The sequence below is a fragment of the Eriocheir sinensis genome, chromosome 33, assembly GCF_024679095.1.
Source record: "Eriocheir sinensis breed Jianghai 21 chromosome 33, ASM2467909v1, whole genome shotgun sequence".
Classification (NCBI taxonomy): domain Eukaryota; kingdom Metazoa; phylum Arthropoda; class Malacostraca; order Decapoda; family Varunidae; genus Eriocheir; species Eriocheir sinensis.
Window position 1 is genome coordinate 15,061,772 of NC_066541.1, and position 23,497 is coordinate 15,085,268.

Sequence of the window (23,497 nt, forward strand, 5' to 3'; positions counted from 1 at the left end):
TGGTGTCTTATCTTATACCAATTTTTCTGTTATATACTTTTTCGTGTTAATTTTTTTCTGCTTATTTTTATCTATTCACTTTTGGTCAATGTTATGTGTGCTGTGTGTAGGTGTGTGTGTGTGTGTGTGTGTGTGTGTGTGTGTGAATTATAATTGTTTTAAATAGTTCGTCAACTCACTCTTTTTTGTCCGAATGTATGTTTTGTCTGGTAATTTTGTCTATTAACTTTTGTATTTGTTTTTGTCTAATATTGGTCATTTACCTTTGTGTGCTGTGTGTGTGTGTGTGTGTGTGTGTGTGTGTGTGTGTGTGTGTGTGTGTGTGTGTGTGTGTGTGTGTGTGTGTGTGTGTGTGTGTGTGTGTGTGTGTGTGTGTGTGTGTGTGTATTTGTGTATGAATTATGAGTGTTTTAAATAGTTAGTCTACTCGTTTTGTTTTGTTTGTTTGCTTGTTTGTTTGTGTTTGTGGGTGTGTATTATGTTCTGTTTGGTAGTCTTCCTGTTCCTTTTTTTTCTTAGTTTACTTTTACTTGTTTGATTTGTTTCTTACTCTTCGTCTTTTATAATTTTCTTTGTCTGTTTTTTTTTGTTTTTTTTTGTGACTTTTCTCAGTTTTTTTTTTTTTATCTGTTCACTCTCGGGCTTTTAACATGGGTCTCTTTAACCCTTCAAAAAGTGATTATCAACCCTTTTTTTTATAATAACCGACTGATGCTGCTTTTTAGTATACGTACATGTATTATTTCCATCGCGTGGGTGTAGGAGGCGCTGGTAAATATTTATAACTCGTTAGCATGTTTTGGGGATCGTCAATGTTTCAGCTCCCGTGTACACCAACTATATTATTCATTATTATTATTATTATTATTATTATTATTATTATTATTATTATTATTATTATTATTATTATTATTATTATTATTATGTTTATGTTTATGTTTACTCTTATGTTTATTATCATTATCATCATCATCACCGCCATCATCATCATAATCATCACCATCATCATTTCTCATCATCATCATTATTTTGGCCATCATTAAGTACAGTGTAATAGGTAGAGCCAAAACAGTACAAATATATAGGTTAAAAAGGATGAAGGGAATAAAGTAGAAGGTAAAGAATCAAAATAATTAAGTAAAATAAATAAATAAATAAATATATAAATAAATAGTAAGATTCAAGTCACAATAAACCAGTAACATAAAGCAACGAGGCATTCAGTTAGGTTCTGAATTACCATAAGAGACCAATACAAAACCGAGGGTCAATTACATGTACATAATTACGTTACCGCTTCAGTAAAAACAATAATTCCCTTTCGATTCGTATTTGTTTCTTTAGTGTAACGTTATTTTTTTCCTCTCAACGCTAAAGCAAAACCGTGGGAGAGGATGTCCGGCTCTTTTCACTCTCCTGTTACGTCTCAGATAAGGTCTCGTAAATTGCCATCCACTTAGCATCCACTTTAAGACAATCTTCCCATAACATAACTAGTAAGAGTGATTCACGTCTTACTCAACTTCACCTCACGTCCTTATCGTTCCTTCTTTGCCTCACTGCTGACTGGGAAAACCCTCGGATAGGTATATTGGTAGGGGAGAGAGAAAGGAAATAGAGGTAGATAGATACAGATAGACAAACCGAAAGAAAACTCAATCACACGCTTAGAGACACGGTTAGACAGACAGACACACGGACACACATGCAGAAAACACACACACAGAGACAGATAGACACACAGACACGGATAAATCGAACAATAGACATACGAGAGAGAGAGAGAAGAGGAGAGAAGAGAGAGAGAGAAAGCGATACCAGCATAAAAGGGGATACACACAGTCACTTACAGACATATACATTTACAGACAGACTAGAGATATAGAGATAGATAGATAGATAGATAGAGAGGGAGAGAGGGAATAAGAGAGAGAGGGAAAGCAAAGCGATACAAGTATACAAGGGGATACACACAGTCACTTACAGACATATACATTTATAGACAGACGAGAGAGAGAGATATATAGATAGGTAGATAGATAGAGAGGGAGAGAGGGAATATAAGAGAGAGAGGAAAAGCAAAGCGATACTAGTCTACAAGGGGATACCAATGAACGTTTTCAACACAGCGCCTCCCAATCTAATCACTCCGCTATCACGAGATAAGTCGAGCCTTCCCCGGCGTGTGTGGGTCCGCCTTGCTTCCTCTCCTCCCCTGGCAGCCATCCGGTGTGCTTAGTCGTGTGTCGCCCTGCCAGTGGACGGCGGAGGGGCGGAGTGGGATGGAGGACAAGGAGTGGGAGCCGAGAGGGAGCTGAGAGTGAGCCGAGAGGGAGCGTAAGGAAAGCTGAAGGGCTGACTGCGAAGAGTTAATAAAGTTGAAGGCAAGAACTCCGGGAAGTTAGTTAAGCCCAAGGAGTTTAGTAATCGATGGTGGTGGTGGTGGTGGTGAGTGGTGGTGTGTGGTGGTTGTGGTGATAGTGGTGGTGACATGGTACTGTATGGTGAAGATGGAGGACTGTTGCTATGGTGATAATGGTGGTGGTTCGTTGGTGGTGGTGGCGGGAGATTGTGGTGGTGATGTTAGTGGTGTTTTTGCTGTGATGGTCGTGGTGACGTAAAATATCGGTGGTGATTGTGTGATTGTGTTTTGGTAGTGTTGGTGATGATTGTAGATTGCAGTGGTGATAGTGATTGAGAAATGGTGGTGATAGTGAGGCATAACTGTAGTGGTGGTGGTGATGGTAGTGACTCTGTGGTGGTGGTGATGGTAGTAACTCAGTGGTGGTGATAGTGATGGTGGTGTTGGGACCCGTCCGAGGGAGCGACACAAGCGGCGGTGTTTGTCTCTGCAAGGCCATGAAACAAGCGATCTCGCCTCTGACATTTGGACCCCCATGACACCCTCTAACCCCCCCAGCCCCACCTTCCCTCCTGCCCCCCTGTCCCCCCTGACCCTGCCCGCACGCCCACACGCCTCACAGTGGCATTAAAGAGTAAACGGCTGACCTTTTGTGCCCACAGCGAGGCCACCACCACCACCACCGCCGCCGCCGCCGCTGTTCCTCCCTGCCGCACCGCCACCGTCGCATCTGCTGTGGGCGGGGCAGCGGAAGCGCCCTTAAAGAAGATGAGCCTGACACCGGAGTGGCGACCCGCCCCCCCGCCGCAGCTGGACTGGGAGGAGGAGCGGAAGCGGAGGAACGCTAAAACCCGCGCCCTTCTGGCCTCGTATGTCGCCCACGACCTGCAGCTGGAGGAGTACTCGAAGGACCTGGACTGGTGGCGGGAGAAACACCGGAGGGCCGTGGAGGAACTGGTCAACGTGAACCGAGCCGCCGTGCAAGCACTGAGCCGCGAGGACGACCTGGTGACGGAGACGAGGACGAGACTCTATTGGGAGATACAGAGGCTGAGGACGAGGCTGGACGCGATGGAGGCGTTCAGCGACCTGGAGGAGAAGGAGGACGAGCTGGCGGAGGCGGAGCTGGTCCCTCTCCACGCGCCGCCCCGCCACCAGCGAGACCTGGACCTCGTCAACGCCTCCTCCAAGGCAGGTGTTCCCGCCGCCACAATGGTCTGCTTTAACGCCTTGGAGGGCGGAAGCCACAGCTGGGGAAAGTTTTACTGCAATGAGAGAGAGAGAGAGAGAGAGAGAGAGAGAGAGAGAGAGAGAGAGAGAGAGAGAGAGAGAGAGAGAGAGAGAGAGACACAAAGATAGAGATACAGAAAGCAGACAGACGAACATACAAAAAAAAAAGCTACCGATAAATACAGATAAACAGAATGTGTGTGTGTGTGTGTGTGTGTGTGTGTGTGTGTGTGTGGTGAACAAGAGCAAGACACCAACACAGACATACTCGAGCCACCTTATCCTGAGAACCTCATTAACATATACCTTCCCGCCGCCGCAGGTGAGGCGCGCCAACAAACTGGCGCTGGAGGCCATTAGCCGCGATGCCACAGGTGTGCTGTCCACCCTCCTCTCACCTGAGCGGCCCTCCAGGAGGCACCGGCGCAGCACCAATTCCCCCTCCTTGCCCTTCCACCCGCCGAGGTCTCTAATCCTGGGACACACCGCCGATATAAAGGTGAGGAATGGATAGCTTGATCGTCTGTCGGTGGATGGAGAGTAAGTTAGATTTATTAAAGATTGAGAGATTGACAGAAAGATAGAATGAGAGGGAGGTTGATAAATAGATTGTTGGTAGATAGGTAGAATGGTAGATTTGTAGGTAAGTACATGGATAAAAAGTTCGATTTGTAGATAGGTAGATAGATAAGCAAATAGGTAAGAAGATACATAGATAGATATTGTAGGTGGACAGATGGATAGGAATGTAACTTGAAGATAGAGATAGAAAAGGGATAAAAAAGTAAATTAGTAGACAAGTTCATGAATAGATAAGTATTAGAGAGATAAAAAAGTAGATTGATAATTAATTCCATAGATAAGTACACTGATAAAAAGATAAAGTGATAGGCATTTAAATAGATAGATAGATGGATAGATAGATATATAGATGTAGATACGTAGGAGGATGGATCGAGATAAAGGTGATGGGACGATGCAGAGTAACATATCAGCTTAAGTACAGAGAGGCATTTATTTTTAACTTCATTCGCTATTTTTCTCCTTTCATCCTATCTTTCCTAAGGGTACAGATGAATATACTCCCTCGCTTTTTCTCCTCTTTTTCCGCCTTTACTGAATATTAATGAAAATACGCCTTCAGTTTTTAGTATTTTTCCAGCCTCCTCCAAAATGAAAATATAACTTCAGCTTTTTTTTCTTAATTTCTCACCTTTCCTATAAAAATGAAAATATATCTAGTTTTTTTCTTTTTTCCATCTTTCCTAAAAATATAAATGAAAATATGGCTTAATTTTTTGCTATATTTCTCCCCTTTCCTATAAAAATTAAAATATATCTAGTTTTTTTTCCATCTTTCCTAAAAAAAATGAAAATATGGCTTAATTCTTTCCCTTTTTCCCACCTTTCCTAAAAATTAAATGATACTTACCTTAATACTTTCCCTTTTCCCACCTTTCCTAAAAAAGATGAAAATATGCCTTCAGTATATTTTCTTTTCCCCCTCTCGTAAAAACAATATGAGAACATGACATCATTTTTCTCCTATTTTCCACCTTTCCAAAAAACAGATGAAAATATATGCCCTTAATTTTTCTCCTTTTTCACACCTTTCCTGAAAAATCTTGAAAATATATTCCTCCTTTTTTTCTTCCTTTTTTTCCCGCCCTTCCAAAGAGCACTGGTGAAAAGAAGGGACCCTGTTTTTTCCCCCTTTTTTTCCCGCCTTTCTAAGAGTGAGGCAAAAAAGTTTTCCTTATTTTTATTTATCCTTTTCAAGCCTTGGATGTTTTCTTTTCCGGTGTGGACGTTCGTTGTTTTTATTTATTTTTTATATATATTTTTCTCTCCCTCTTCTGTCTTCCACCCCCTCCCCATTTTTCTTCTTTTTTCCATTTCTCTCTCTCTCTCTCTCTCTCTCTCTCTCTCTCTCTCTCTCTCTCTCTCTCTCTCTCTCTCTCTCTCTCTCTCTCTCTCTCTCTCTCTCTCTCTCTCTCTCTCTCTCTCTCACACACACCCTACCTCCCCCCCTCCCCCCCGTGTGTGGAGGCGAAGTGCATCGGATGAGTTTCAGGGTTTTGTGCTTTTTTTGGGAGATCGGTTTTTGGGCTCCCTCCTTCCTCCTCTTGTTTGTATCTCTATGCTCGTTTTTCTACGCTCTTTTTCCTCTCTCTTTCTCTCTCTATTCTGGTGTCTATTTTCATTCATTTTTTGGTTTGGTTTGTTTTGGTTTGTGGTTTCTTTGTTTTAGTCCGTTTTATGTCGTTTTTTTTTTTTTACATTTTGCTGTGGTCATTCTTTGTGTATTAATCATCTTATCTCAGCCATCCATTTTACGTGTTTTTTTTTTTATCGACTTTATCTTTCGCCTCATCTCCCTTCTTTCCTTCTTTTAAATGCAAGATCCCCTACTGATTCTCTTCCTCTCATCCTCTCCCTCATCTTAAGTCAATTATCTCATTCGCTCCCTTCTCTCTTTATCTATACACCTAAATACCTCTTCACTCCATTCTCTTATTCTCTCACATCCTTTCTCCATATGTCAGTTATCTTACTCACTCTTATCGTTATCTGTCTACACACCAAAGTATCTCTCTCCACTCCATCACCCACTCCTTTATTCACTTTCCTCATTGACTCTTCCCATAGCCTTACTCCATTCTATCCTCTTAAATTCTTTCTACTTTATTCTTTGGTATCAATTCTTACTCACTTTCTCCTCCGGTTTCATGATCTTAATCCCTCCTATCGTTCCCAATTTCCACTCCCTCTCTTTCCTCATAGCCTTACTCCTTTCTACCCTCTTCAATTCTTTCTACTTTATTCTTTGGTGTCACTTCTTACTCACTTTCTCCTCTGTTTTCATGATCTTAATCCCTCCAATCGTTCCCAATTTCCACTCCCTCTCTTCTCTTCCTCGGTCTGTTTTCCCTCCCTCCGCCATCCTTTAAAAGATTAACCCAGTGTCACTCATACCCTGTACTCCCCTCTGTTCCTCTTTCCTCTCCGTTTCCTCCCTGTTTTCCCTCCTATATTTATTTATACACCAAAGTATCTCTTCACTTACTCCTTCACTCACTCCCTAATTCACTTCTCCTAATGACTCTCTCCATAGACTTTACTCCTTTACTCCTTTCTATCTCTTCCTCTTCCTGTTCTCCTTCGTTTCCATGATCTTAATCCTTCCCAGCTTTCCTTGTTTCCTGTCTCTCTGTTTTCCCTCACTCTCCCATCCTTTAGATCAACCCACAGTCACTCACTCCCTTTACTCCCCTTTGCTGCTCTTTCTTCCCGTTTTCCTCCGTGTTTTCCCTTCTTCCCATGTTCCCTCCTCTCCCCGGGACCATCATGGCACCCCGGGGAGGACATAAACAAGCGCCTCTTCATTAACTTCTCCCATTAAGCATTTTTTCTTCCTCCCGCGAGTTTGATGTTACACCGCCGATGCCGCGCCCAAGGGGGTACTAACAAAAAGTTTACGCCGCTCAAAGTACGGTGTAAACTGACCTTTGCTTTGTTGTTTGGGACCTCAAGAGATGGAGCGCCCTTTGTTGTGTCCTCTTGTTTACCTTCTTCAGTCTTTTGATTTTTTTTCCCCTTCTGGTTTTTATTTCACTTTTATTTTACGCTTAAAGAAATGTGTAAGCTGGTCCCTTTGTTGTTAAGACCTCACGAACTAAAGGATTTTTGTTTCTTCTATTTACTTCTGCAGTCCTTGATTTTTCCCTCTGGTTTATATTCCAGTTTTTTTTTAAGGTTGGTATTAAAAGACACTTTCACTTCTAACGTCAACTATATCTAGAGGTCAAAGAGGGGGTCAGTTGAGTTGTAAGGAGTGTTTCTTTAGGTTCACGGTACAGAGGAAGGGTCAGACTACCACCAGGGTCATAAAACTACCCCTGGAAATGCCCACGACTCCTACGAAAGCCTTGCCAAATATGTAAAACTGAGCGACGAAATGTTTTAAAATACGACCCTAAGCTTGAAGTACTATGGAAAGTGATTTATTTTTATTTTTATTTATACTTTATACTTTATTTTTAGGACCACAAGAACTAGAATGCCGTTGTTTCTTCCTGCTTGCTCTAGTACATGATTTCTCCTTCTAGTCATTATCTCTCCTTCACGCTCCTCCTCCTCTTCCCCTTCCTGCAGGCGGAGCAACTTACCTTCATGACGAGCGCGGTGCGGGAGGCCGTGATGGCGGGGCGAGTCTACGCCGTGCAGACCAGATCCATCGGCGGCGGGAAGGAGAAGGTGCGGAGCGGGAGGATCATCATGGACCGGGGCAACCTCCACCTCCACTGCCTCGTCGAGAAGCCTCCGCCGCCCGGCTCCGTCACCGTCGAGGTCAGTGGACTTTGTGGCGACTTTGTGGGGACTCGCGCCCGGACTTTAGCGTCAGTAAACTCGATATTCCGTGAAGCTCAGTTGATCTGCGTTGGCTTTGATGCGGAGAAAGGGAAGGGAAGGGAGGAAGAAGGAAAGGAGAGAGGAGGCAGGGAAGAAGGGAAGAGCGAGGAAGGGAAGGGAGGGAAAAGAAAAGGAGAAGGAAGGAAGGAAGAGAGAGCAGGGAAGCACGGGAAGGGCGAGGGAGGGAGGGAAGAGTAGGGAAGGAGGGAATGCTCAAGGAGGAAGGGAGAGGGGAATAAGGAGCCGTAAGATAAATAGCTCACGATTTGGTGCACAGTTTGAAAGGGGCTGACGCGGCCGGCCCGAGTCTCCCCTTTCATGAGTCAATCTGTCACTCTGGGCGCAGGAAGGAAGTAATCTGACTTGACCTAACTAGACCTCACCATGAACAGATCTTGACCTTCTGTCCCACACTCCTCCCTTGATTTATCTTGCCCTCGTTTTTATGTCATTCTAACTCCCATACGCTTTTTAATATTTGTTCCCGAAGCCAGAACTCTCATATTTGCCCTCTCAGCTTCCCCTAATCTACCTAAGTACCCCTCCGCAAGACTTCACCTCACTCCCTAGCTCTCTTATCCCCTTTCCGGCCGTCATCTCGCCCTCCCCAGCATCCCTACCCTTGCCTGACCACAATCTATCATGTCCAGATGCCCTTGTATGTTCTTAACCCCTGCATCTCGCCTCCCCAGCATCCCTACCCTTGCCTGACCACACACTATCATGTCCAGATGCCCTTGTATGTTCTTAACCCCTGCATCTTGCCCTCCTCAGCATCCCTACCTTAGCATGATCTCAACCCATCACCCCTAAACATCCTTGTCTGTCCCTAACCTCTGCTTATCGCCATCCCCATATCCCTAACCTAGCATGACCCCAACCAGTCATCACCCCACGTCCCTGTCTGTCCCTCAACCTTGCCCCTCCTTCGCCATCTCTCCCGCTCCTTCCTGACCCTCGCTCCGCATCCTTCACAGCACAGGGAGATCCTTCATGAGCTCATCGACCGGGAGTGCACGTTGGCCTTCTTGGATGTGGAGGACAAGTCGACTGCGCTAAGAGGTCGAGTGTACATCCGCCTCGCCCCCGACACAGGCCGCGCGAGGCAGTTTACGTGGCTTTGCACAGGCCAGCGCGGCGTCAGCTACACCGACTCAGCGATCCTCGGCGTCTTAGACAAGGGAGGGACGAGGGAGCGCCTGGTCGGAGGGGACTATGAGGGCCGAAGAGGGGCGGGGGGCGCGTCCCTCATCCCGTGGCTCGGCTGGGGGAGGGAGTACCGTAGGGAGTGGGAGGCTGGGGTGGTGCGGGGGTGGTGGGGCGGCATGCATCGGGCAGCACAGTTCTTCATTACCACGCAGAAGGGCTTTCCAGGTGAGACGGTGCACTTCGCGTTCGGCCAGGTGGAGTACGGGTTGGAGGTGGTGCGCGAGGTGGCGAAGCTGCCCAACCCCTCTGAGGCTAAGGTGGTGGATTGTGGCGTGGTGGTGGTGGAGGAGATGGAGAGGGCCGCTGCGGGGGGTTACCAGCAGGACAAAATGTGAGAACTGGGGGAGTAATGCATCTCTCTCTCTCTCTCTCTCTCTCTCTCTCTCTCTCTCTCTCTCTCTCTCTCTCTCTCTCTCTCTCTCTCTCTCTCTCTCTCTCTCTCACTTATGTCATCTTTCTTATCTCTATTTATCTCTTTGTCTGTATTTGTCCGTATCCGTCTGTCTGTCTATTAGTATCCTCCAAATATTCCCAGCTTCCCTTGACATTCCGTATTTCATTCCACCTTTCCTGCCCTTCCTCCCCTTCCTCCCCACTCCCGTCCTCTATCCTCTCCTCCATCCATCCAAGTCTTTATTAAGCCGTCCCTATCTCTCGCCCTTCCCTTCCTCCTTCATTACTTAAAACCATACCACTCCGTCCTCCTCTTCCTCTTCTTCTACGTGTCCATTCTCCTCCCTCGGCCAGACTTGTATTTCCACGACCGTTTTTTGGGGTATTCCTGAAAATTAGACATTCATACTTATGAAAAAAATAACATTGGACGCACCACGAAATAAATGTTTATGGAACCGAGGGGAAAAAAAAAACATTGTGGGTAGAATTCCTTTATTTTTTGTTCCCTGACCTGTGTATGTATTCTTTATCCTGTGTGATATTCTTTTTTTTTAGTAATAAAACGAAATATACTGATGATTTACACACCACCTCATTAGCGACCGTAACCTTATTTATTTATTTCCCCGGCTCATAATAATTAATATCCCTCGGGAGTAATTCGATTTAATGATTGTGTTTTTATTACTTTTTTATTTAATGAAGTTAGATTAGTCTCCCATCATCACCTGGTCATTAAGAGTCGGCATTCCAACAAATCATTAAGGCCACGCTCAGCTCACACAGGTAAATACACGAACCAATCCCGTGTTACCTGTACATACCTGGCCGGCGACCCTTACCTACCTGTCTCTTTGATAATTGCAGGTAATTATTTATTAGTATGCAAATCGAGTCTCTTGTGTATAGGTGTTTTCTGATGTTGAAGGTGAATGTGTGTGTGTGTGTGTGTGTGTGTGTGTGTGTGTGTGTGTGTGTGTGTGTGTGTGTGTGTGTGTGTCTGTGTCTGTATGTCTGTATGGCTGTATCTCTCTCCTTCGGTAAGTGTGTGTTTTCCTTTAATCATGAAAAGAAAGAGAAGGAGAGGAGAGGTGGTGGAGAAGAGAGAAAAGATAAATAGAGATACGAAAGGAGGAGGAGAGAGGAGGGAGGAAGACGGAGTGGGAGGAAAAGGAGGAGGAGGAAGAGGAGGAGGAGGAGGAGGAGGAGTCTGGTAATAGCAGCTCGGAGGTAACAAGTGGAGAAATATATTACAATTATCATGACCAGGGCAGTAAATCTTGAGGGGGGGAGGGCTGCGTTCTCTCTCTCTCTCTCTCTCTCTCTCTCTCTCTCTCTCTCTCTCTCTCTCTCTCTCTCTCTCTCTCTCTCTCTCTCTCTCTCTCTCTCTCTCTCTCTGTAAATCATAAACAAACGAAACCATCCAACCAGCCATCAACAAAACCCAAAAAGGAACAAAAGACAATCGGAGGGAAGGCTTCGAAACCCTCTCCTTGAGCCTGATCCTATTTGGAGACAACACTGATGGATTCCAGGCCGTTTATAGGCTCTTACGGCGGCCGGTTGACTTTCCAGGGAGATCGAGGAGGCCGAGTGGGAGGCCAGCGGTCAGCGGAAGAGGCCGAGAGAGAGACCATTCCAGAGTTTAGGTGGAATAAAGAATTCTTGGGGGTTCTTGAAGGTGGTCATTGACTCCAAATGGGCCACTCCAGTTTCCAGAGGGTGAGGCCATTCCAGGCTCCAGGGAGTGGGAATATTCCAGATTTAGGCGAGTGTAAATATCTCGGCTTGTAGCAGGAGGAAGAGAAGGAGGAGGAGGAGAAGAACGAGGAGGAGAAGAACGAGGAGGAGAAGAACGAGGAGGAGAAGAACGAGGAGGAGAAGAACGAGGAGGAGAAGAACGAGGAGGAGAAGAACGAGGAGGAGAAGAACGAGAAAGAGAAGAACGAGAAGGAGAAGAACGAGAAGGAGAAGAACGAGGAGGAGAAGAACGAGGAAGATGAGGAGGGCAAGGAACAGAGGGAACAGGGGGAGGAAATGGAATGGTGCAAAGAGAAACAAAATAAAGAGTAAAAAGAAACAAGGAGAAGGTGAAAAAGGAGGAGGAGGAGAACGAGAAAGGAAAAAAACAAGGAACAGGAAACGACATCTGAAGGGTACAGAGAAAGAGAAGAGGAGGAAAAAGAAACAAGGAGGAGAAGGAGGAGAAACAAGAGGAGGAGGAGAATGAGAAAGAGGTGAAGGACAAGGAATAAAGAGAACACGAGAAAGAATTAGAAGGACACAAACGAAAGAGAAGAGGAAGAGGAGGAGGAAGAAGAAACGAGGAGGAGGAAAAAGAAGAGAAAACTGGACAGGGATTAAAGGAAGATATAAAGTCTACATTCCAGGTTCGAGATTGCAAAGATTACTAAAATGGAGTAGGGAGAAGAAACAGAGAAGGAATAGGAAAAGGAGAAACAGGAGGAGGACGAAAGAGGACCAGATCTAAACTCACTAAAGAAAGAAGACAAATAAAAGCCTACATTCTAAGTTGTAAAGATAACGAAGAGGAAGAAGAAGGAACAAGAGGAGGAGCAAGAGGAGGAAGAGGAGGTGAACGAAACAGAACCAGATCTAAATTCCCTTAAGAAACAAGACACAGAAAAGACTACTGTGCATTCCGAGGTCCAGAGATCGTGTAGTTGGGGTCTATTTCATTTTTTGGATTCATGGAAACACTCGCAGATATTTCAACCCAGCAAGAAGAGGAGGTGAACGAAACAGAACCAGATCTAAACTCGCTAAAGAAACAGGATAAAGAAAAGACTATATTCCGAGGTCCAGAGATCGTGTAGTTGGGGTCTATTTCATTTTTTGGATTTATGGAAACACTCGTGGAGGAGATATCAACCAAACAAGGAAGAGGAACAAGAGGAGGAGGAAGAGGAGGAGAACAAAACAAAACCGGATCTAAACTCACTAAAGGAACGAGATAAGAAAACTCTACATTCCGAGGTCCAGAGATCGTGTAGTTGGGGTCTATTTCATTTTTTGGATTCATGGAAACACTCGCAGAGATTTCAACCCAACAAGAAGAGGAGGTGAACGAAACAGAACCATCTAAACTCACTAAAGAAACAAGATAAAGAAAACTCTACATTCCGAGGTCCAGAGATCGTGTAGTTGGGGTCTACTTCATTTTTTGGATGCATGGAAACACTCGCGGCGGAGATTTCAACCCAACGAGATCAAGCCAAACGTCGCCTCCTCCATACCCGGGATTGGATCAAGAAGCAACTGGACCCGAACCCTCAACCACACACACACACCCACAATGACCCTTCAGGTACACCTTGATTCGAGTCTAGAGATATGGAAATACTCGAGATTCCCAGGCTAAGGACAATTCCAGACACGTGTTATGAGGGGACATTCCAATCTCTGTGGAGTGGGAATATTCCAAGATTACCCCAGCCCCTGAGATTCCAAGTGGATGCTGGAGGTCCTTCAAGAGAGAAAAACATGTTATGGATGGTGACGAAGAGAGAGAGGGAGAGAGGCGACCAGCAGTGATTTGAGAGAGAGAGAGAGAGAGAGAGAGAGAGAGAGAGAGAGAGAGAGAGAGTGGTAAAGATACTCATAATAAACAAACAAAACCAATTATTAGCACAAAGAAGGGAGAGGGAAGAAGAGAAGGAGGAAAGGGAAGGAGGGGTATGGGAGGAAGAAGTGAGGGAGAGGAGGGAAGGAGGGCTAAGGAGGAGGGGAAAAGAAAGAAAAGGGATAGTAAAAACGATTTAGTGAAAATATGAGAGAGAGAGAGAGAGAGAGAGAGAGAGAGAGAGAGAGAGAGAGAGAGAGAGAGAGAGAGAGAGAGAGAGAGAGAGAGAAAATACACAAGCACTCTATTACAAAACGAAACTGCAACATCTACACCAACGCTATAACGTCCTTTACAACGAAGACGGAATTCTGAAGTCTTCATGGATGTCTTTACGAATTAGTCTCATTACATTTTTACCTCCTACGTGAGCTGCTACTGGAGAGAGAGAGAGAGAGAGAGAGAGAGAGAGAGAAGAGAAGAGAATAGAAGAGAAGAGAAGAGAAGAGAAGAGAAGAGAAGAGAAGAGAAGAGAAGAGAAGAGAAGAGAAGGGAAGGGAAGGAAGGAAGGAAGGAAGGAAGGAAGAAGGAAAGGAAGGAAGAAGGAAGGGAAGGAAGAAGGAAGGGAAGGAAGAAGGAAGGGAAGGAAGAAGGAAGGGAAGGAAGAAGGAAGGGAAGGAAGAAGGAAGGGAAGGAAGAAGGAAGGGAAGGAAGAAGGAAGGGAAGGAAGAAGGAAGGGAAGGAAGAAGGAAGGGAAGGGAAGGGAAGGGAAATATTGGCCACGAAAAGAGTCTCGCAGCATCCTGAAATCTAATATCTTATTGCTGTGTCTTGGAGGAGAGAGGAAAGAGGTGAGGATGGAGGAGAGAAAAGGGAGGCAAACAGGAGGAGGAGGAGATAACTCAATATTTGCTGCTTTGTCTTTTTGGGTCTCTCTCTCTCTCTCTCTCTCTCTCTCTCTCTCTCTCTCTCTCTCTCTCTCTCTCTCTCTCTCTCTCTCTCTCTCTCTCTCTCTTCTTCCTCCTCCTAATCCTTCCTTTCCTCCTTCCCTCTTCCTTCCCTCCTCCTCCCCTCCTTTGTTCCCTCTCCACGCCTCTTCCCCTCCCTTCCTTCCTCTCCTTCCATTCCTCCTCCCCTCCCTCTCTCCCTTCCCTTCTCCCTATTCTCTTCCTGCCTCCCTCTTCCCCTCCCTCCTTCCCTACTCCCCTTCCTCCTTCTCTCCTCCCATCCTTCATATCTCCTTCCTTCCCCTGCATCCTCCCTCTTCCCTTCCCTCCTTCCTTCCCCCCTCTGTGCCTCCTTCCTATCCCACCTTCCCTCCTCCACTCCCCCATTACTCCCCTTCCTCCCCCTCCTCCTCCTCCTCCTCCTCCTCCTCCTCCTCCTCCTTCTTCTTCCTTCCCACCTTGCCAACCATCAAATCAGGAGAGAATGTTTACACCCAACTTTGGCCCAACTGTCATAGTAAATTCTCTCTCTCTCTCTCTCTCTCTCTCTCTCTCTCTCTCTCTCTCTCTCTCTCTCTCTCTCTCTCTCTCTCTCTCTCTCTCTCTCTCTCTCATTAACAGGTATTTTCTTTACGGCTGAGTAAGTTTTGTCCGAATTCCAGTAAGAGAGAGAGAGAGAGAGAGAGAGAGAGAGAGAGAGAGAGAGAGAGAGAGAGAGAGAGAGAGAGAGAGAGAGAGAGAGAGAGGAGAGGAGAGGAGAGAAAGGAAGGAAGGAATGGAAGGAAGGAAGGAAGGAGGGAAGGAAGGGAAGGGAAGGAGAGGGAAGGGAAGGGAAGGGAAGGAGAGGGAAGGAAATGGAAGGGAAGTGAAAGGAAGGGAAGGGAAGGGAAGGAGAGGGAAGGAAAGGGTGACGGATACACGAGAGGAGAGAAAACATTTGGTCTGTAAATAAACGGAAGGAATCATTATTTGTGGAAGGTGGACATAAGGAGGAGGAGGAGGAGGAGGAATGGGTCGAGGAAGCGCAGAAAGGGAAGTGGAAAAGAGGAGAAAAGACAATGTGAGGGTCAAAGGAAACAGAAGAAGAGAAGGAAGAAGAGGGGAAGGAGAGGGAAGGGAGGAACTGTAGAAGTAGCAATAAAAAAAAATTGGACTAGAAAAAAACCCAGAAAAATAGGAAAACAAATAAAACCGAAAAGAGGAGGAAGGGAAAGGGATAAAAGGTGACTAGAAAAGGAGGAGGAGGCAGGAGGGAGGGAGGAAAAAAACAGAAGGAAGAGGAGGAAGAGGAAGACCCGAGATGTAGATAAAGAAGTAGGGAAGAAATAGAGGAACAAGGAGAGGAAGGTAGGGAGGTAGGAACAACAGGAGGGAGAAAGGGAGGGAAAGAAAGAGGGCCAGAAGGGAGGAAGGAAAAAACAGAAGGAAGAGGAGGAAGAGGAAGACACGATGGGGCGAGGAAGAAGTAGTGAAGAAACAGAAGGGAAGAAAAAGAGGAACAAGGAGAGGAAGGAAGGGAAGTAGGTAGAACAAGAGGGAGGAAGGGAGGGAACGAAAGAGGGTCAGAAGGGAGGAAGGAAAAAAAACAGAAGGAAGAGGAGGAAGAGGAAGACACGATGGGGCGAAGAAGAAGTAGTGAATAGACAGAAGGGAAGAAGAAGAAGGAACAAGGAGAGGAAGGAAGGGAGGTAGGAACAACAAGAGGGAGGAAGGGAGGGAAAGAAAGAGGGCCAGAAGGGAGGGAGGAACAGGCGGGAGGTATGACGGTGGAAACGATCTTCCGAGAACCACCTGACGCCAGCGAGGATTTTTTTGCCTTCGCCGCTGAAAGACCAAAATGTGATGGGGCCGCGGGAGGGGGGTAGGAGGGGGGCAAATGAGGGGAAGGGGAAGGGTGGGAGACACGGAAGGGGGGAAGAGGAAGGAAGGAAGATGACTCGGAAAGGGAGAGGGGAGGGATGGGGGAGGATGCGGAGGGGGAAGAGGAAGGGGGAGGCAAGGAAAGGGGAAGGAGAAAGGGGGAAGGGGGAGGACGTGGAAGGGAGAAGAAGAAGGAGGGAACTGGAAAGGGGAGGGAAGGAGGGAACTGGAAAGGGGCAAAGGGATATTGGGAGGGGAAGGACGTAGAAAAGGGAGGAGAAGAAAAGGGAAGTTAAGGAGAAAGACGTGGAAATCAAGGGGGTAAGGGATGGGAGGGACACGGAAGGGGGAAGGGGAGGGAGTGAAGACGCTAAAGAGGGGGTGGAAGGAGAGAACGTAGATAGGGGAGGGGGAAGGGAAGGGGTGAAGGGAGGAAGGGAGAGAGCGTAGATAGGAGGGGGGGAAGGGGAAGGGGGTGAAGGGAGGAAGGGAGAGAGCGTAGATAGGAGGGGGGGAAGGGGAAGGGGGTGAAGGGAGGAAGGGAGAGAGCGTAGATAGGAGGGGGGGAAGGAGAAGGGGGTGAAGGGGCACGTGGCCAAGATGAAGGATATGAAGGACGCAGGGGGGGGGGGGGAGGAAGGGCAGCGGACCGTGGCGGAATGGGAAGGACGGAAAGGAGAGCGATTTTTTTCAGATTTTTCTCTCCTGATCATTTTTTTTTTCTTTTATCTATCTCCTAATTTTTCTCTCTTTGCATCTTTTTATTGCCATTTTTCTTTTATTTCTTCTTTTTATTTTTTGCATAGTTTTCTTTAATTTATCTCCTTATCATTATTCGCTCTTTTTTCGTATGTCCAGTTATTTTTCTTTTCCTCTTTTGTTTTTTTCGTATTTTCTCGTGTTTTTTTTCCTATTTTCTTTATTTCTTCTTATTTTTCTCTCATTTTTATCTTATTTTCATATATTTGTCTAATTTTTTCTTATTTTCTTTTATTTATCTCCTAGTTTTCCTCTCCTTGCATCTTTTTATTGCCATTTATTGCCAAATGGGGAGGCGGTGGCTGTATGGATAGCGTGGCGGCGCCGCGTTCAGGACGACGCGAGTTTAATCCCCGCCCGGTGCCACCAAGCTGGGATTTTTCAGCCGTCGCCGAGTGGCTTAAAACTACCCACATGCTGTCCAGAAGACCACCTATCAACCCGGACTCTAGATTCTAGGATTAAAGATGAGCTCCGGGAGGGCAGCATGAGCCAATGCAAGATGGCGCCACTATAAAAACTCGCCCGCGCCTGAACGGGCTGGGCCGACCATCAGGTCCCACCGGGAAGAAGCCTACCGGCGCAATAGGCCACGACGTAAAAATACAAAATAAAAAAAATAAAAATTCGTGTATTTCTTATTTTTCCATTTTTGACACGTCGTTTTCTCTCGTTTTTTTTTCCTATTTTCCTCTTAGTTTCCTCTCTCCTCGCATCCATTTCCTCTTATTTTTTTCTCTTTCATTTTTCCTCCTACCTCGCATCATTTTTTTTCTCGTGTGCCGGACAGAAAGCATAATGTAATGGGGGTCGCGGGATATTTCTTTTCCCTTTCACCTTTTTTTCGCTTCATTTCTTATTTTCTCTTTCCTCTCGTTTTCTTTTCTTTTCTTTTCTCATATTTCGCTTGCTTTATTCCCTCCTTGTTTCCATTCGTTTCTGTTTCTTTTCTTTTAGCGCCACAGAAACGAAACTTGATCCTAACGTCACAGAAATGCCTTTGAATACACCTGATAGAATTAATAAAAGAGTTAAATAAGAGGAAACATAACTTATCTGATGCTAATTCTTAAAGCAAATACTTTCAATAATACCTGATGCAAATAACAACGATGAGTGCCCAATAATAAGCAAATAAGAATAATTTTACTAAAGTTAAATATACCGTCGCTAAAAAAAAATGCATTGTACCAGGTTTTAAGTTTTCTTCCTTGGCATTTTCTTCTCTTAAATAGAAAAAAAGTAATTATGTTCTCATATTATTACTCTCATTCTGCTTAATCTTCGTTTTCGTGTTCTACCTCCTCCTCTTCTTCCTCCTCCTCCTCTTCCTCCTGTCCTCTTACTTTTCTCTCTTCTTATTTTCCTTCCACTTCTTCTCTACTATATAAAAAGTCGTTGTTTTCATATATTATTACTCTTATTCTGCTTAATCTTCGTTTTCATTTTCTACCTTCCCTTCCTCCTCCTCCTCTTTCTCCTCCTCCTCCTGTCTCCTTATATTCCTTCCTTTCCGCCTCTCTCAAAGCTCTCCCTTCTCTATCTCTCCTCCCCTTCGTTCGTTCTTTCTTTTCTTGTCAGTATCTTTCCCTCTCACTCACCTCTTACGTTTTACTCTCTCTCTCTCTCTCTCTCTCTCTCTCTCTCTCTCTCTCTCTCTCTCTCTCTCTCTCTCTCTCTCTCTCTCTCTCGAGGGGAACGACTGTGGCCTGAGGGGACGTGAGGGGTGGAAGAGATTTGAAAGGAGGAAGAGGATATGCTTGGCGGCTTGAGGCAAGAAGAGGAAGAGGAGGAGGAAAAAGAGGAGGAAAGGAGGAGGAAAAAGATACTGATAGACGGGCAAAGAGAGGTGGAGGAGGCTAAGGGTACGTGAAGAAGATGAGGAAGAGGGGGGAAGAGAGGAAGAGGAGGAGAAGGAGGAGGTGGGAGAGAGGAAGATGAGGAAGAGTAGATTAGTTGGAGGTAATTGGAAGAAATGAAGAATGAAGAGAGGAAGAGAGGGAAGAACAGAGTAGGAGGAAGAGGAGGAGGAGGTGGAAGAGGAAAAGAGGAAGAAAGAAGAGTAAGGGAGGAGGAGGTAATAGGAATGTGAAAAGAATGAAAAGAGGAAGAGAAGGGAAAGTAGGAAGAGGAAAAGGAATGGAAGAGAAGAAGAAGAAGAGTAGAGTAGATAAAGTTGATGAAAAGAGGAGAAAAAGGAAAAGATAAAAGAGGAGTGGGGAAAATAAGGAGAGAGAGAGAGAGAGAGAGAGAGAGAGAGAGAGAGAGAGAGAGAGAGAGAGAGAGAGAGAGAGAGAGAGCATTAGCACTTTCATCACCCCACTCCTTCTAATGCACTCTCTCCGCCGCCTCTCAACCCTCACATACCGACGCTTCTCCACACCCGAGGCCAATCAACCAAAGTAATCTTGTGGTTGACTCCTAATCCTCCTCCTCTTGCCCACTTGCCCCCTCTCCTTATCTCCCTCCTCTTCCTCTTCTTCCTCCTTTCTATTTTTTCTTCCCGTTCCTCTTCCTCTTCTTGCTATGCCTTTCTAACTTACTCTTTTACTATAATCCCTTCTCTTCTTCCTACACTCTCCTCCATTCCCTACTCTTCTCCTCCTCCTCCTCGTCCTAGTCCTCTTTACTCCCCTGGTCACTCTTCTTCTAATTCTGCATCTATACTTCCCTCCTCTTATAACTCCTCATCTTCCTCCTCCTCCTCCTCCTCCTCCTTCTTCTTCTTTCTCCTTATGTCGCTCGAAAAACAACCTTCGTGAAGTGTCGAAATACCTTTTTTTTTCTTTTTTTTCCTTCCAAAGTTTACGCAGCGGTGTGGGAGGTGTATGTATGCATGGAATAAATTTATGGCCGAGAGAGAGAGAGAGAGAGAGAGAGAGAGAGAGAGAGAGAGAGAGAGAGAGAGAGAGAGAGAGAGAGAGTGAGAGTGAGAGTGAGAGTGTCTGTGTCTCTGTGTGTGTGTGTGTGTGTGTGTGGTAAGTGCGAGAGCAAGAGGAGGAGGGGAAAAAATAGATACACCAAATCAAAATAGTGAAGTGGTGATGATGGTGGTGGTGATGGTGATGGTGATGGCGGTGGTGGTGAGGATAATGGAATTCAGCAATGTTTATTTATAGTTCTAATACCTTTTCTATTAACGGAATGGCTGTGATTTTGATGATAGGAATAGCTGAGGGTAATTGTGTGTGTGTGTGTGTGTGTGTGTGTGTGTGTGTGTGTGTGTGTGTGTGTTGTAATGCCGATGGAAATAGCTGACTGCAATTCTCTGTGTGCGTGTGGGAGTGTGTGTATTTGTGTGTGTGTGTGTGTGTGTGTGTGTGTGTGTGTGTGTGTGTGTGTGTGTGTGTGTAGTCATAATGGCCGCAGCGGGACAGCAATTTCAGACCTCGCTAAGAAATTGCGTTTGTTTTATTCATTCCATTTTCGGCGTCATTACAACAGAGCCAGAAAAAGAAGAGAAAAAAAAAAAAAGAAAAGCGCCGCTATCTTCTCTCCCTCTCGCTCGCTCGCTCCCTCCTTTATTCCCGTTTTCATTAGTTTTCTTTCAGTCCACCATTCATTTCCGCGCGTGTTCATTCCGTTTTCTTTCCCGTTTTCTTTTTAATTACGTTTTCAAATGGCGTGGAAAATGAAGGTGATGTAATTTTTCCCTTGATGATCATTGGCTATATTGCGCGATCAATTTAAGCCAAGGAATTTATTTTGGTGATTCTCTCTCTCTTGTCTCCCTCCTCCTCGAACACCTCTTGCCTTTTCCTCTCCCCCTCTCCTCCTCCTCCACCCACTCCTGATTCTCCTCCTCCGTTTTCATCCTACCTCTCCTCCTCCTCCTCCTCCTCCACCTCCTACTGCTTCTCATTCTCCTTCCCTTTTTCTTGCTGTATTTTCCATTTTTTTCAACCCATGACTCCTCCTTTTTTTTTTTTTTTCCTGCGTGCTCTCTGTCCGTAAGTCAACTCCTCCTCCTCCTCCTCTTCATCCTTCTTTCTCTCCCTCCTCCTCCTCCTCCTCGACTTTCCATTCTTTTCTTTCTTCCTCTCTCTCTCTCGTTTTTTTTTCTGCCCATGACTCAAAAACTGACAGCCTGACACGTGGGGCCAGCCGGGAAATTACTTAAGATTACATTTTAAATTATAATTCAATTACTTTCCTCCTCTTTCTCACTTCTCTTCCACCTCCGCCTTCACCTCCGCCCCCCTCCTCCTCCTACTAAATCACTTCTGCCTATATGTGGTCTGAATGTCTCTCTCTCTCTCTCTCTCTCTCTCTCTCTCTCTCTCTCTCGCTCGTTCTCGCTCTCTCTCTCTCGGCTGATATAGATTCGAAGAACTCGTAGAAATTCAGAAATTAAATTCACTTTTGCTCTAATATAAACTGACAGCAGGAGAGAGAGAGAGAGAGAGAGAGAGAGAGAGAGAGAGAGAGAGAGAGAGAGAGAGAGAGAGAGAGAGAGAGAGATGGGTCAGGTGTTTTGCCCCAGGAAATCAACCTTAGTTCGAGTCTGGCGAATCCAAAACATGAGGTGAAATTCTATACATAGTCTCTCTCTCTCTCTCTCTCTCTCTCTCTCTCTCTCTACGTGATCTTCTTTTTCTTTTTGTTCTTGTTCTTGTTTTTTCGTGTTTTTGTTCTTGTTTTCTTCTCTTTTTCATCTCTTTTCCTTTCTCGTTCCATCACATAAAAAAAACAAAATATGGAATCGAAAAATCAATTATAATTCTTCTACTCTAGAATGACTAATGCGACGGAGATGAGCACCGGGGCCACGCGTAGCTATTGAGTATGGTCCAAACTTCACACATTAAAATCTGCGTATAAATCTTAAGCCCTTCTCTCACCCCTCCTCCCCTTCTTACCTTTCCCTTTCTATCTTTTGCATTACCTTACCTTTCTTATTACCTTCCTCCTCCCCCTCCCTCCTTGCCTTCACCTTTATCCTGTTACCTTAAATTCCGGAACTCTAATTATACAACAGCAAGACTTTACTTTTCCAATGCCACATCAAAGAGTCGCCCCACAGCCGTCAAAAAAAAGCCCTCGTCTTAAATAGAAAAAAAACTCCCGAGAAATTAGTTAAAGAAATGTATTCCCTTTGAGAGCGTCGGGAAAAAGTAGCAAAAAAAATGTTACTTGCTAACTTTCCCTTTAAAAAATTGTCATGTTGCGCTATTTGCATTTTTTTTTTTGTCGTTGGTGTGATGGAATTTATCGAAGAGAGAGAGAGAGAGAGAGAGAGAGAGAGAGAGAGAGAGAGAGAGAGAGAGAGAGAGAGAGAGAGAGAGAGAGAGTAAATACATCAAATCTTTTCATGTACGAATTTTCAAGGAGATTCTCGACCTAAACGACGGCGTACACACACACACACACACACACACACACACACACACACACACACGTCCTTTTACGCCTTTACAGAGAATCAGACTCAGCTGTTCACACACACACACACACACACACACACACACACACACACAAAGAGTCCTTTTACGCCTTGACAGAGAACCAGACACCGCGGTACACACACACACACACACACACACACGGAATTGGATCGGCTACGCAAGGGTGCAAGAAAATCCATCCATCAGCTCGACTCAAAGTTTGGAAGCGAAGATCCGATTCGAAGCGCCGTTTGATGCCTCGGAGCTGATTCATGAACGATACGCGAGCGAACCAGTGAAGCCGAGCGAAGGAAAAAGAGGAAAAAAAGAAGAAAGATTGGATTTAGAGTGAATTCGGCGTGGCAAAGGAGGCAAATTAATGAGGGAAACAACTTGAAAGACATACATTTAAGGTTTTTATTGATGCGCTGGAGTGAATGATCTAGTAAGTAGTGTTGCAATGATGCCAACTATACTAAAAGAAGGAGAGAGAAAGAGAGAGAAAAAGGAAAAAAAGGAAAGATTGGATTTAGAGTGAATTTGGCGTGGCAAAGGAGGCAAATTAATGAGGGAAACTACTTGATCTAAGGCTTTTATTGATGCGCTGGAGTGAATGACAGTAAGTAGTGTTGCAATGATGCCAGCTATACTAAAAAGATAGAAAAAAAAAATAAAGATTGGTTTGAGAGTGAATTCGGTGTGGCAAAGGAGGAAAATTAACGAGGGGAACAAGTTAAAAGACAGCTAAGGTTTTTATTGATGCTTTTAAATTAATGATAGTAGTGTTGCAAAAATGCCATCTTTACTTAGAAAAAAAGGAAGGGGAACAGGAAGGATTTGTTTTAGAGTGAATTCAATATGGAAAAGGAGATTAGTTAATGAGGGGAACTAGTTAAAAGACAGCTAAGGTTTTTATTGATGCTTTTAAATTAATGATAGTAGTGTTGCAAAAATGCCATCTTTACTTAGAAAAAGAAAGGAGGAGGAACAGGAAGGACTTGTTTTAGAGTGAGTTCAGTTTGGAAAAGGAGATCAGTTTAATTTGGGGAACTAGTTAAAAAGACATCTAACGTTTTCATATATGCGTTGGAGTTAATGATAATGAATACTCTTGTAATGATGCCAACTTCACTACGCGTAACTGAATAAAATAGAGGAAAAAGGAAGCATTGGATTTAGAGTGAGTTCAGTGCAGAAAGGAGAGAAATTAATGAGAGGAACTACAAGTTTTAAAAGACTTCCAACGTTTTCATGTATGCGCTGAACGAAATATTATGAAATAGTCGTGCAGTGTTGCCAACTTTCCTGCACGTAACTTAGGAAGAAAAAGAGATTCTGAATGCTTAATGCGAAA

At 44.9% G+C, this 23,497-nt stretch overlaps 1 protein-coding gene across 5 annotated transcripts in view; it reads left to right on the plus strand.

Annotated features, from left to right (window-relative positions):
• Positions 1-10,189, plus strand: part of LOC127006779 (uncharacterized) — a 143,185-nt gene extending 132,996 nt beyond the window's left edge. For 2 of the 5 annotated variants that reach the window (XM_050877094.1, XM_050877092.1), the window contains exons 4-7: positions 3,025-3,553; positions 3,915-4,091; positions 7,748-7,942; positions 8,983-10,189. In XM_050877094.1, coding sequence (XP_050733051.1) covers positions 3,131-3,553; positions 3,915-4,091; positions 7,748-7,942; positions 8,983-9,549 — 1,362 coding nt within the window. In that variant the 5' untranslated portion in view covers positions 3,025-3,130 and the 3' untranslated portion in view covers positions 9,550-10,189. Of the gene's footprint in view, positions 1-2,157; positions 2,385-3,024; positions 3,554-3,914; positions 4,092-7,747; positions 7,943-8,982 lie in introns of those variants that run through there. The other 3 variants (XM_050877095.1, XM_050877093.1, XM_050877096.1) reach the window with 3 other exon arrangements.
• The last annotated feature ends 13,308 nt before the right edge of the window (positions 10,190-23,497 follow it).